At 32.9% G+C, this 14,103-nt stretch overlaps 2 protein-coding genes across 2 annotated transcripts; both read left to right on the forward strand.

The window, feature by feature from the left end:
- The first annotated feature begins 662 nt into the window (after positions 1 to 662).
- On the forward strand, positions 663 to 878 carry LOC138386130 (keratin-associated protein 19-7-like). The gene has a single exon (XM_069472376.1). It carries the CDS (start codon positions 663 to 665, stop codon positions 876 to 878), a length of 216 nt encoding a protein of 71 aa, XP_069328477.1.
- Positions 879 to 13,117: 12,239 nt separating this feature from the next.
- Positions 13,118 to 13,347, forward strand: LOC138385684 (keratin-associated protein 19-6-like). The gene is given in 3 exon segments (XM_069471942.1): positions 13,118 to 13,258; positions 13,260 to 13,286; positions 13,288 to 13,347. Coding segments are annotated over 3 exon segments (228 nt in total).
- The last annotated feature ends 756 nt before the right edge of the window (positions 13,348 to 14,103 follow it).

The following is a 14,103-nucleotide window of genomic DNA, read 5'->3' on the forward strand; positions in this document are numbered from 1 at the left end:
TGCTTGAGAAATTCCTTTGACATCGATTTGTGGCTCTTTAAAAAATTGAATATCATCATTGCACTACCAAATGCAGTTCTCATCTGACTTTAAAAGTACATTGTATTAAGACATATATCATAGTTGATTGCCATTTTTTTATAGGCTTGCATTTCAGGGAACAATTATGGTTCAACTTATGTGAATTCTCGGCAGAATTAAGACAACACCCTTGGCCTAGAAAAGATTCAGCAGTTATGGAATGTCAAAGCAAAGAGTGTAATTAGAGGGCAAACGCAATGTCATGTGCTGCGTTATGAAGAATACTTGAAGCTATAGAGATTTGTTTATGGAGTTTGAAACTCAGAAACTCACACATGTATGGGGATTATAACCACAATAACATTTTATTAGAGGCAAAACATTTTTGTAGGAATCTAAATGGAGCAGAAAATAAAACATGTGGCATAATTTTTAAATAACTAGTTTCATATACTAGTGGGAGACTTGGCTCGGTGTTATGAAACGAAATAGTTGGCATAGTTTTCAAGTACTACGTTCTAGTGGATGACATTTAGAGGTGTGGCTTTCCACATCCGTCAGAGTGTATATAAATGTCCCTGTGCAGTCACACTCGCAGAACTGACCTACAACACCAGACCAAACTCACCACTCCTGACACCATGAGCTACTACGGCAGCTACTACGGAGGCCTGGGCTACGGCTGTGGAGGCTTCGGTGGCCTGGGCTATGGCTACGGCTGTGGATGTGGCTTCCGCAGACTGGGCTACGGCTGTGGCTACGGAGGCTACGGGTTCGGCTCTGGGTACGGAGGCTACGGATACGGCTGCTGCCGCCCATCCTGCTATGGAAGATGCTGGTCTTCTGGCTTCTATTGAATAAATGCTTGAACATTTACAGTTCGTGGATTTAGACTTCCATGACACCCTGATTCTTCTAGAAAACTTTATTCCGTGATCTTCCTGCTTCTTTCATCCTGTCTTGATAATTGAACCGCTATTTGGATCACCTCGTTTCTAACAATTGTGTGAAGAAAACTTGAGGGACTAATGTAGGCATTTGGTTAGTGGCATTTTTCAGGGATCTGCCCCTATGTTGGATGGAGAGTCATTACAGTGTAGCAAATTTGCCTTTAAATATTTGATATCTGATAATAAACTTTTTCTGATGTAGTAAAAGTGTTTTGAGCTTGGATCCTTTTATCAAATACATGTGCTGTGATGTATTAATAATCACCAAATATGCCAATATTTTCTTCTTATATCTAAGGAATTTACCAATATATTTTATGTCATAATTATCTCTTTCTCCTCCTCCTTCTTTTCCTCTTTTTCAGCTTTTCTTTATCACCTTCTTCTCCTTCATCTTTCTCCTCCTCATCATCCTTAACATTACCAATATCTAGATTTTCTTCTCCAGGCAAACATAGAAATTATAGGTCTAAGAGTTAAAGATGATTCTGTAATGATAGTCAAACTTCAGTTTAATTTTTTAATATACTATTCCTTGGAAATTATCTTGATAATTTCAAAGGAAAATGATAAGAAAAAGTTTGAGTTTACATGTAAATTATTTTAGAACACTTCAGAAAATAAAAATGAAATTATATCAAAAATTAACACTTTCTTTACTATCCATATTATTACATGAAAATCTTGTTTAAAAGAGAAATAAATTTTACCTTTGAATTATTGTATTATTAATGTTAAAGCTAATTAATAAAACCTTATGAACAAATGTAAAAAAAATTAGCAATTATTAAATCAAGGAGATGGACATGTATTTGGTATATTTATTCTTTTTTTTTTAATATATGTTTAAAATATTTCATATAAAAGAAATTAAAACCAAATAAAACCTATTTATTATGGCTTAAACATACATTGTCCTACTAAATTAACTTAAAATGGACCCAAGAAGAAACAAAGATCTCAATAGCTCCATATTTCATATAGAAATTTAATCTACAATTAAAAACTTTGCCAGAAAACATAAATTTAAGGCCAGATGGTTTCCCTGGTGAATTCTTAACATTTTCTCTTTCAGAGAATAAGAGGGAACACTTCTATAGATGTTTTTGAAGTTAGCAAACTCTCAATACAGAAATATTATAATATCACCTGCAGGGAAAAGGACAAGCCAATATTTCTCATTAGCATATATGTAAAAGAATATATAAACAAATTTAATTTAGCAGTATATGAAATAGGTAATAATTCACAACCGAGTGAGCTTCATTTGGAGATTCAAAGGAAACCTTACCATCAGAAAATCATAAACATAATTCAATATATTAAAAGAGTACATAAAATAAAATGTAATATTAAATACAATTTAAGGCCAGATGGCAAATAGGACTTTTGTGTAAGAATTCGTGTTAATCCGGTTAGAGTTGGGGGATGCTAAATGTTTGTTGTAGTTGTAGTGGCCACAGGTCTGTGTTTTTGTTGAACATTGCTAAGGACTCCTCTCCAGAGGCAGTCATTTCATTAGCTTTTGCTGACTTGGAAAGAAAAATGGGTCTGTTGTGGAAAAGACGATTCTGAGAACTGTAGTTAATAATTAGAGGTCCCTAACTGATACAGAGAGTACTATTGCTCTTATTTTTTTGTCCTTTGCTCTTCATTAGTAATGTTTATGCTAAATATGACTTATGTATCATCAGAATCTGTTTTATAACTCAAAACTTTGTGAGTGCAAACCTATTAAATATAACAAAAATGTGCAATTCCTCTGAACAGTAAAACTTTAAAACATTACTTAAGAGTTCTAAATATAAGGAAGAATACATCATGATTGTGTATTGGAAGAATTATTATTTACAGTTCTGCCAACTTTGATCTATAGATTCAGTTCAACTATAATAAAAGAACTCCAGCAGAAATTTTTGTAGACATTACCAAGGTGATTTTAAAATTTATATGGGAATGCAAAGAAACTCCAATAACTGAGACAATCCTAAGGGAAAAAAAATATTAAGAACATCTAAGTTCCTGTTTGCCGAAAAATAATTGAAAAGGTCTATCATAAACAGGGAAAAGATATTTGATGCAGTTAGGTGGATCTAGCATGTATTACTTATACTGATAACCTATAAATTCAATAAGAAAAAATCTAATAACACAATTTTTTAAATTTGCAAAAGCATTGAAAATCCATTTCATAAAAGATATCCAAATGCTCAGTTAGCATATATAAAGGTGTTCAATACCATTTGTCATCAGAAACATGTACATTAAAATCTGAGTGGCAAATAGTACTATGCACACATCAGAAAGGCAAAAATCGAAAGAACTAACAATATTTTGTTAAACGTAGGTAGGAATATAGAGTAACAGTAACTTTTGCACATTGCCACTGAGATTATGAATTAGTACAAGCACTTTAGGAAACTGGCCATATTTATTAAAGCCGAACGTACATATTTTCTATTACACAGCGGCTCCACTCCTGGGAATGCATTCAACAGAAATTAATGCATATGCTCACCAAAAAAAATATTTAAGGACACTCATATAGTAGTTTTATTCACAGTAACCCCAAGCTGGAAAAAGTTAAATTTCCAGAATAAATATTTCAGAATAGATAAATACCCTGGGGCATATTTCCACACAGCAATGATAAGGAACAAAATATTGCTACTCTCAGCAATGCGGGGGAAACTCACAGACAATATATTAAACTAGATAAATCATACAGAAAGGGGTATCCACTGTGTGATTACAAAAATATATTTCAAGAAAAGGCAAAAGAAAAAATCCATTGTATCAGAGCTCAGAATCCTTTCCTTCCATCCCATTATTATCTTCTTCTCTTTCCACTTTCCCCACAGTCTTCATCTATAGATGACCAACCTGATTGGTTTGCGGTTCATCCTTCCATCCCCTCACACACAAATAATATAATAAATATATATTTTCTTCTTTATATTTCTTACACAAAAGGTAGCATACTATTGTTCTTTGCTTTTTTCACTTAAAAATGTTTCCTGGCAATCATTACATATCAATTTCAAGATATATTCTTTACTCATTTAAATTTTTCAGTGTTTAAAGTTGAATGATTCTCCATTTTGTGACTATACCAGGGTGGGTTCACCCATTCTCTTATGTATGGACACCCAGGTTTCTTCATGCTTTGTGATTATAAGTGATGGTGTAATGAAAAACATTGTACGTGCGCTAAAGGTACATGCTATTGCTAAAGGTGTATCTTCAGGGTAAATTCATGAAGAAGCATTGCTTATGCACAAGTTTATGCATTGGTAATTATTGCCAATTTCTCTCATGTATTAGTTTTCTATTGCTGCTGTAATATATTGATATATCCTTGGTCATTTAAACAGCACATATTTATTATCCCACAGTTCTATGGGTCAGATGCCCAACACAGACTTGGTAGCACTGCATCTCTTCTATTGTGAGTTTCCTTGTCTTTTCCAGCTTTGGGACTGCCCACATGTTGTGTCCCATGGCACCCTCCCTCCACCTTCAAAGCCAGCAATGGCATACAGCGTCCTTCTCATGCCGCTATCTCTCTGGTTCTCTGCAGCAGGGAGGGTTCTCTGCTTTGAAGGACTTGTGATAATACTGGGCCTTCCCGGATAACTCCCCATTTTAAATTCCATCTGTGAAGTCTCTCTGGCCATGTAAGCTAACAAACTTAGAGATTATGAGCACTAGTGTATGGACATTCTAGTGGGGCCATTATTCTTCCTACCACACGCTCCATTTGGATTTTACCAGTTTGCATTCCCATCCACAATGTACAAGAAGGACTATTTCTGACAAGCCTTGCCAAGAAAACACATTGTCATATCTCTAAATTTTTCTAAACTGATAGGTGAGAAATGGTACATAAATTAGTTTTATTTTATTTTATTTTTTTTTTTTTTGAGACAGAGTCTCACTTTGTTGCCCAGGCTAGAGTGAGTGCCGTGGCGTCAGCCTAGCTCACAGCAACCTCAAACTCCTGGGCTCAAGCAATCCTCCTGCCTCAGCCTCCCGAGTAGCTGGGACTACAGGCATGTGCCACTATGCCCGGCTAATTTTTCTATATATATTTTTAGTTGTCCATATAATTTCTTTCTATTTTAGTAGAGACGGGGTCTCGCTCTTGCTCAGGCTGGTCTCGAACTCCTGAACTTGAGCGATCCACCCACCTCGGCCTCCCAGAGTGCTAGGATTACAGGCGTGAGCCACCGCGCCCGGCCCATAAATTAGTTTTAATTTGTATTTCTGTTGTTATGAGTGAGGTTGAACATCTTTTGTTATGCTTGTTAAACATTTTATATCCTCTTGTTGAATTATCTGCTCATATTTTGCCCATTGTAGTTTTACTTCAATACTCAAAGTTCATTATTATATGTTAAGAATATGATCCTTTTATCTGTGACATTACATTGCATATTTTTCTCTTTGTTTGTCATTTGTTTTCTTTTTACTTTCCTTACTATGTTCTTGCCAACAAATATATATGTATATATAGAGAGAGAGAATGAAACAGAGAGAAATGTACATACACTAATACACACACATATAAATTTGTGCATAAATTTTAATAAAAATTCAAATTTAAAACAAAATTTAGCGCTTATTTTATTTATTGCCTCAGGTTTTTGAGTCAGTGTCAGAAAACCTTTTATTATTAACACATACCTAATTTATATAGGCTTTTACTCATACTCTATCTTAACACTGTGTGGTTTGTTATATTTTGAACTCTGATGGAGTTGGAGATGGTTACTTGTGTGTCAGGGGGAGGTATGAATTTACTTTACCTTTTTTATCTTTTAGATATGGCTATCTCATTGCCCAGGCATTAGTTATTAAAAATTCCATTTTTACCAAATGAATTGAAGTGCCTAACTTATCATACACCAAATTTTCATATAATTTGGCTTTATATCTGGATTTTCTTTTATTCCTATGTCTTTTTGTTTATGTATCAGTACCATATTGCTTTAATTACAGAGGCCTGTATCATGTTTTAATATCTGGTAGAACTAAAATTTCTCTGCAGGCTTTTTAAATTTTTATTTTCCTGGCTGTTCTTGTATAGCTTGTATATTTATTTTTCCAGATAAAGTTTGATGTCAATTCATCTATGTCCATAAAAAATAAGAAACTGATGAACAGATAAAAAAAATTGTGGCACATATACACAATGAAATATTACATAGACATAAAATGAATGAAATCCTGCCATTTGCAACACCATGGATGGAACAGGACAAAGTTATGTTAAGTTAAACACATCAAGCATAGAGAGACAACTCTCGCAGATTCTCACTCATATGTGGAAACTAAATGTTAAAACAATTGATCTCATGTAGAATGATGATTATCAGAGGTTAGGAAGGGTAGAAGGGGGGAGATAAAGTAGAGATGTTTAACAGGCGCAAATATATAGTTAGTTAGAATGAACAATATTTGATAGCACAACAAAGTGACTATAGTCAACAATAAGTTAATGTATACTTTAAAATAATTAAAAGAGTGGAATTGGAATGTTTCTAACACAAAGAAATGATAAATGTTTGAGGTGATGGAAACCCCTGATTTGATTAATACATATTGTATGCCTGTATCAAAATATCACATGTACCCTACAAATGTATAGAACTATTAGGTACTCATAATAATTAAAAATTTAAATAAATAAAATAAAATCAGGTAGAGTAAAAAAAATAAGAAACATAAGTCATTTTATTGACATTGAATTGAATTTATAAATTAACTTGGAGAAAACTTACATCCTTATGATAGTGAATCACCCATTCCATGAAAAGAGAATGTTTCCTCAGTTTATTCAATTATACTTTTAAATATTACTGTAGGTTTTGAAAATTTTTTGTTAAATATATTCTGAAGTATTTGGTACTCTTTGTTACTTTTGTAAACAGTGGTTTCTGTATCATGACATCTTTTTCTTCTTTGTATAGATAAAAACTATTTATTTTTCTGTGGTAATTTTAAATCCTGTTGCTTAATGAATTATTTTAGTTTTTAAGTAAAATGTATCATTGATCTTCAAGGAATTTACCAGGTATGCTATCATGTTTTCTGCAAATAGAAGTAGTTTTACTTTCTTTTATTCTTTTCCAATTCTTACTTCTCTGATATTTCTTGCCCAACTGCATTAGTTAATATCTACACAACAAGGTTTAATAGTGGTGAATATAGTGAGCTCCTCACCTTTCTCCTGATCTTGGTTGAAATGCCTCTAGGGTTTCACAGTTAACTTAAGATATTGAGTTTAAGACAATTTTATTATGTTAAGAAGTTATCCATCAATTCCTATTTTCTTAAGTAGTTTTTATCAGGAATAAGTGTTGAAACTTGTCAAAAGTTATTCAGCATTTACGGAAATAGTAATATGATTATTCTTGACTGTGTCAATATGATGTATTATACTAATGAATATATTGGTACAACTTCTATCCTTAAAATAAATCTCGTTTCTTCATATATTTTTGTCATAGTATTGGATTCTATTTGCTAATGGTTTATTTATTATTTTTGCATAAATATTCATAAGTTATATTGGTCAATAATTTTCTTTTGATGTGTGTGCTGTCATTATTGATTTAAATAAATGGTAAACTCATTTCATAAAACGTATTTGGAGGCTTCATTCATTTTCAATGTTCTGGAACAATTTAAGTTGCATAAGGATTATGTCTTTGAGTTTTTGGAAGACTAGTCTTTGAAACTTCTGGGGCTTGTGGCTATTTATTAGTGCTGGTATTTCGTACTGTCTTTCCCTGTTTCTTCTCAAAGAAGTGTCAGAATGGTTAACCCATACCTTCATGCATATATATATTTTTATATGTATATGTATATATGTTATGTATCCTATGTATGTTAACTTTATCAACTACAGTCACTTTACCTTTTCCAGAATGTCATATAATTGAAACCATATATAATATATTACCTTTCCAGATGGCTTCTTTCACTTAGTAATAGTAATTTATGATTTGTCTTTTCTTCTTAGTAGTCCAATTATTTTTAATATTTTCAATGCACTGTATGAGGATACGACAGTTTGTTTATCCATTCACAATTAATGAAGACATTGTTTCCAATTGTTGGAGTTATAAATAAAGCTGCTAAAAATATTCACATGCAGGTTTTTGAGTAGGGAGTCTTCAAATCGGTTGAGTAAATATCAAGGAATGCAATTGTTCAATTATATGGTAAGAGTAGGTTTAGCTTTTTAAGAAACTGCCAAACTGTCTTCTAAAGTGACTGAACCATTTTGCGTTCCTACCAGCATAGAATTCTTATTGTCAGTGTAGTATTAGATAAAAAATGAGAGTTCTTGGTGTTTTGCATACTTGCCAGCAATTGATAATAGTCAGTTTTTAGAATTTTATCTATTCTAATAGGTGTATCGCAGTATGTCATTTTTATTTAATTTGCATGTAGTTTTATTTTTAGACTTTCTTAATCATTTGGTTTTAGATGTTTCTCTTGAACATAGTGATTCTCTCCTTGTGAGTCCAATTAATAATTGTTTTATTTTAATTGAGAAGTTAAGTTTGTTCACATTTATTGACTTATGTTTGATGTAAGCTCTGAAAATTATGTATTGTTATATTTGCTATGCTTCTGCATCTATATGTTGTGCTTCTTTTACTCAACATTTTATAAATTTTTTGATATCCAGAAAGGTTTTGATTGTTATTTTAGTGGTTACCCAACAGCTAATTATATATTTTCTTATAAAAATGTCCTTAGTCCCTCATTTTCTTATTTAAACTTTTACTATTTGATTTTTCAGTTTTCAGTACCAAACACTATCACCTCTTATTCAACAATCAAATAAAATCTGTACTTTTCCTCCTCCTTTATTTTTATTTGAATTATTTTTACTTTCTTATGCCATATAATATTTATGTATTATTCTTTTACTCTTATCCTTTTATCAGTGTAGTCTTAGATCAAAAATTATATATGTTAAATATTAGGCTGGTTGTGATGGCTGACACCTGTAATCCAAGACCTTTGAGAGGCCAAGAAGGAGGATTGCTTGAGGCCAGGAGCTCAAGACCAGCCTGAGCAACATAGTGAGACCTCGGCTCTAAAAAAAATAATAAAAAAAATTATCTGGGCGTGGTGGTGCATGCATGTAGTCCCAGCTACTTGAGCGGCTGAGGCAGGAGGATCACTTTGTCCAGGAGTTCAAGGCTGTAGTGAGCTGTGAGCACATCACTGCACTCCAGCCTGGGGGACAGAGTGAGACTTTGTCTCTGAAAATAAATAAATTAATTAATTAATGAAATTCTCAGTACAAGTTCTTTGCCAAAGTTTCCTCAGTTATTTCTGTTGAATCATCAGCTGATAATCAAGAGGGGTTTGTGAGTCTTGTATTTCCCAGGTTCTTGCTTTGTTAACTGTTTTTTTTTTATTATTCTACAACTGGGATATTTGAAGTACAAAATGGTTAAATACAAAATCCCCACGTTAAAATGTTCATGTTTGCTTCCTTTGAGTTTTTTGGAAAATGTTACAGATTTATTGCCTTGCTTTGCATATTGCTTTTGAAAAGTCTGACGAAGGTCTAATTCTTTTTTGGTTTTAAGTTATTTGATCTTTTCCTGGATGCCCTGAAATTTTTTTTCTTTACCTTTGAAGTCTATTTTGTTTATTATGGTGAAATATATACAACATAAATTTTACCATTTTAATCATTTTAAGTGCACATTTTAATGGCGTTAATTATATTCTCATTATTATGCAACCATCACTATTCATCTCCAGAATTTTTAACTTATATCTCGAAGTTATTTGTTGTGAGTCAGTTTTCCCAGGTGATAAATATGTCTAATGAAGCTTTCTTTTAATTTTAGAAACTATTATGTGATTATAATTTTGAATACTACTCTGACCCATTTTTTCTCTTTTGTCACAAACTCCACTAACGTGTAAGTTGGATTTTTTTCTTGTCTTCCATTTTCCCACATTCTCTTTATTTTTATTTCTTTATCAGCCACATATTCATTGTCTTTATTGTTTTTCTGCTTTTATTCAATGCCATATTACATTTTAATTTGAATCCATTCTTCTTTAGTCATCTCGAACCTGGTCTCCATACTGATGTCATTTTATTCTTTTCTTCTATTTCTTTTCTAAATTTTTCAACACAAATTTTATTTTTTCCTATTTCTTGTACATTTTCATCCATTTTTTCATTTTGCATTTCTGATTCATGGCTTTTTTTAATACCCCCAAATTTTTGTTTGATAATATTTAATTCAATGTATAGTATTTTACATTTACATACATTTATATTTACACACAGTTTTCTTCTGCTTTTCTTTTCCTTCCCTCCTCCTCCTTCTTTTTTGTAGGGGAGTTATCAAATGAATGCTTGATAATCATTTTTTCTTCTTATTATAGCACTTTGTATAGATGAACACTGCTTGCACCTCTGAGTTTGTGGATAGGGCTGGTGGTTTGAGGTTTATTTTGATATTGCTACTTTAGGTATGTCCTCTTGCTTTAGTGTATCAAGTATTGTTAATTAATTGCCATAGCTTTACTTCAAGGGGAATTAGTAGTTTATTCCTCAATCTTTTTTCTTCTCTCTGCTTGGGTTGTACATTTTCTCATCACACCGTTATTCTTCACTATGAAGTTTGCAAAGGGCACCTCCTTCCTTCCTACATTATTCTTTCCAGAATCATTCCCTCTCAAAGACTGACTCTTTGAGAGGGTCTCTATTTCTGTATTCTCTTAAGTACTCCCTTGTAGTCTGCTCTGATCCACCAATTTGTTATTTTTTAATATAATAGTATTTCCTCATGGGAAAGGTTTTTCTGTGGCAATTTTTGTTCAGTCCTTGGCACTCTGTGTCCTTGTTCTTGCTTCTGGGCATTTTTTTTTTCTGGATGTTGTTTTACTGAAGAAATATCTCCACTAGAAATTTATGCTTCTTTTGTCTATCTCTTTTTCTAATTTGTAGTTTGTGGTGTGGTCCATCTTGTAGTTGTGTTGAAAGCATAGAATCTATGTGATTTTATATTTTTCTTTTTGTTGGTCTATATATTTGTTAGAGGACATGTTGAGACATTCATACCTATGGAGCTGCCAACTCACCTACCCAGGAGGTCTAAGAGGCCAATTATCATAAAAAATAAAATTTCCAGTATTATTCTTTGATTTCAATTTAGATCACCTAATAGAGCAGGACATAAGTAAATAAATAAATCTTATTGGATATAAGAACATGGAAATAAATAAACCTTATTGGTGTTTAGCAGTGTTGACAGTAGAAGAATATAAAACCCATGAGATTCAAAAGGCAGCAATTGCATAGAATTTGTTTTTCACAGGCCTTTCCATTTATTAATTTATTCATTCAACAAAAAGTCTATTGCCTACTCTATTCCAGCCACAAAAATTATAAAATGTGGTCATAATAAATGTTCCTGCCCTCACAGAGTAGAGAGTATAATGGAGATGATAGGTAAAAAAATTAATTAGTATACTAAAAGCTAATGAAATGCAAGGATAGAATTTGTCCAGGGCATTGGGCAGCACTTCGAAGAGTTTTCTAAATCTGGCTGAGGTGGCAATATAATAGCTGTGGATATCCTTGAAGTATTGTTTGAGAAGGTGACACTTGACCTATGTTTTAAAGAATGGTTCAGAGGAAGATGGGTAGAGAAGTACAAAAGAGGATTCCAGAATGAAGGAACAGCTCCCATAGTTTTGAAAGCACGCGGTAGGTCGATGTCCCATGTTGTTACTTACGTGTGGAGTAAAAGGAAATACATGGTAGAGTGTAAGTAACCAGGACAGAGAAATATAAATGTGGTGATGAAAAATCTTCTTTGTGAATTTAAGGAGTTTAATCTTTTAGCTAATGGCTAAGAAATAAAATGGCTGGAAAATGCAATGATCAGAGTTATTTTTTAGAATGATAATTTGGACTCAGTAAGGAGAACAAATCAGAGGAGGGCTCTCCCTCGGGGCAGTGTGACCAGTGGGAAGCTCCTACAGTAATCCAGAAGAGAGTGAAAGAGTACTGAATTAAGTGGTAACAGTGAATAGACAGCAGCAATATTGATGGAAAATCATTTACATGGTTCAGTTGGTGACCAACTCAGCATAAACTGGTGGCCAAAGTGGGGGAAATATTTATGAAATATAAGAAAGGATTCCAAGATCATATCCAAATAAATGGCTTGAATGATACACAGAAATGAGGCAGTTTTGTAAGAAAAGATGAGTTCCCTACTACTGGACATGGAATTTGTGTGTTTGAATCGCAGACATCCAATAAGTAGCCATATACATGGAGTTGAAGTTTAGAGAGGCCTTTTGAAAGTCTTGGTGTAAGCACTGTTATGAATAACAATATTAAATGAAATTCCATGGGAAAATATATACATTGAGTATGGAGGAAAAGGTACACTTTTAGAGTTAATAGGTAAATAAGAAATTGGGATGAAGCTAACAAGGATTTGGCAGAGGAAGCTAATTGAATGTTTGTCATAGAAATTAAGGGTGAAAGCTTTACAAAAGAGTAAATGGATGGGGAGGGCAGTGATGCTAAATGCCAAGGAAAGTACAAATGACTCAAAAAACCAGTTTCCTCTAAATTTGACTATCTGGAAATCACTAATGACTTTGAGACTATGCCCTGACCACCATGGAGAAAAGACCTTGGGTTCTGGGAATGGCCAGGAACCACAACAATGGAATGCAAATTAACAAGGAAAGCAGTCTGAGGTTATGTAATTACAGGGCTACTGGAAGCTATCAACCAGATTAAACATTTTTAATTAGAACACCAGCCTGGCTTTTGAAGAGGCCATAATCATTTTTCATCTTGGAAACATTTTGTTCTTAGGAATGCCAACTCATTAAAAATAATTATTGCTAAAAGTCTTTTAATAAAAGTTTGGACTCTTTATTAAGTCAGAAAAGAACAATTTTTAAACAATTATTAGATTGTAAATTATTCTATTATGTAGAAATGAGATTACCTGTCATTGTTTACCACACCCACTACTGAGAAAATAGAATCATGCTCAGAAGCTAGGAACACCCACACTCAGGAAAATCATCTTTCGCATCAAACCAAAGCTCTAATTCCTGACACCATGAGCTACTATGGCAGTTACTACGGAGGCCAGGGCTATGGCTGTGCAGCCTTTGGTGGCCTGGGCTATGGCTGTGGTTATGGAGGCTACAGGTACAGCTGCCACCCATCATGCTATGAAGGATATGGATTCTCTGGATTCTACTAAAAATTTCACTGATTCTCAGACTTTTTCTATCTCCATGTTCTTGCCCATATGCCTTAGTAATGTGCCTGCTTTCCTCAATATAGAGAAAATATCTATCGTTTATTGGCTTCATGCTCCAGAAGGAGCTAGCTGTCAATTCCTCCGGAAGAATCTGGAATCTTTCCATTAAATCTGTGTTTTGCCCATTATTATTTAGTCACTAACATCTGTTGTGACCATGTGTGACCTATATTTTAAAATAGTTTCCTTTTTAAAAAAATTGTTTTTATTCAATTTCTGATTGGACAGATAATATATTTTCATTGTCAGAAACATTGAAAAGACAGAAAGGTATGATATCCATTATTGTGTTGTCAAGCATTCATTGTTTTTCTATAGATATTATTAATAAAAGTATACATATGCAAAATGCTGTTTTATAGCCTACTTTGTCCCCTTAATAAGAAACTGCATACACTTCCTCAATGTCATTAAATTATCTTAAAACATTTTCAGTAGCTACATGGTGCCACAAGCTATTAAACCGTTCCTCCCTTGTCATTTTTTTCCCATATGGTAAACAGTTTGTTCATGAATTTTTGATCACTTCTCTGATTTGTTTTTCTTTATTATATCAGCATATAGTGGTGCCTGCTTCCGTGAACCTTTGCCAGAAATGATGAGGTTTTTCATCCTTGCCCACTTTATATATGCAAAAATGTTATCTTCTTTTGATTAGCATCTAATGATTACTATGGAAATTAATGTTTTAATTTTTAATTATTTTATTTTTTAATTGAAATACAATACTTGTATTAATACATATTCATGGAGTAAAAAGTGATATTTCAATACGTATA

Source organism: Eulemur rufifrons, chromosome 7 (genome assembly GCF_041146395.1).
Source record: "Eulemur rufifrons isolate Redbay chromosome 7, OSU_ERuf_1, whole genome shotgun sequence".
NCBI classification, from domain to species: Eukaryota; Metazoa; Chordata; class Mammalia; order Primates; family Lemuridae; genus Eulemur; species Eulemur rufifrons.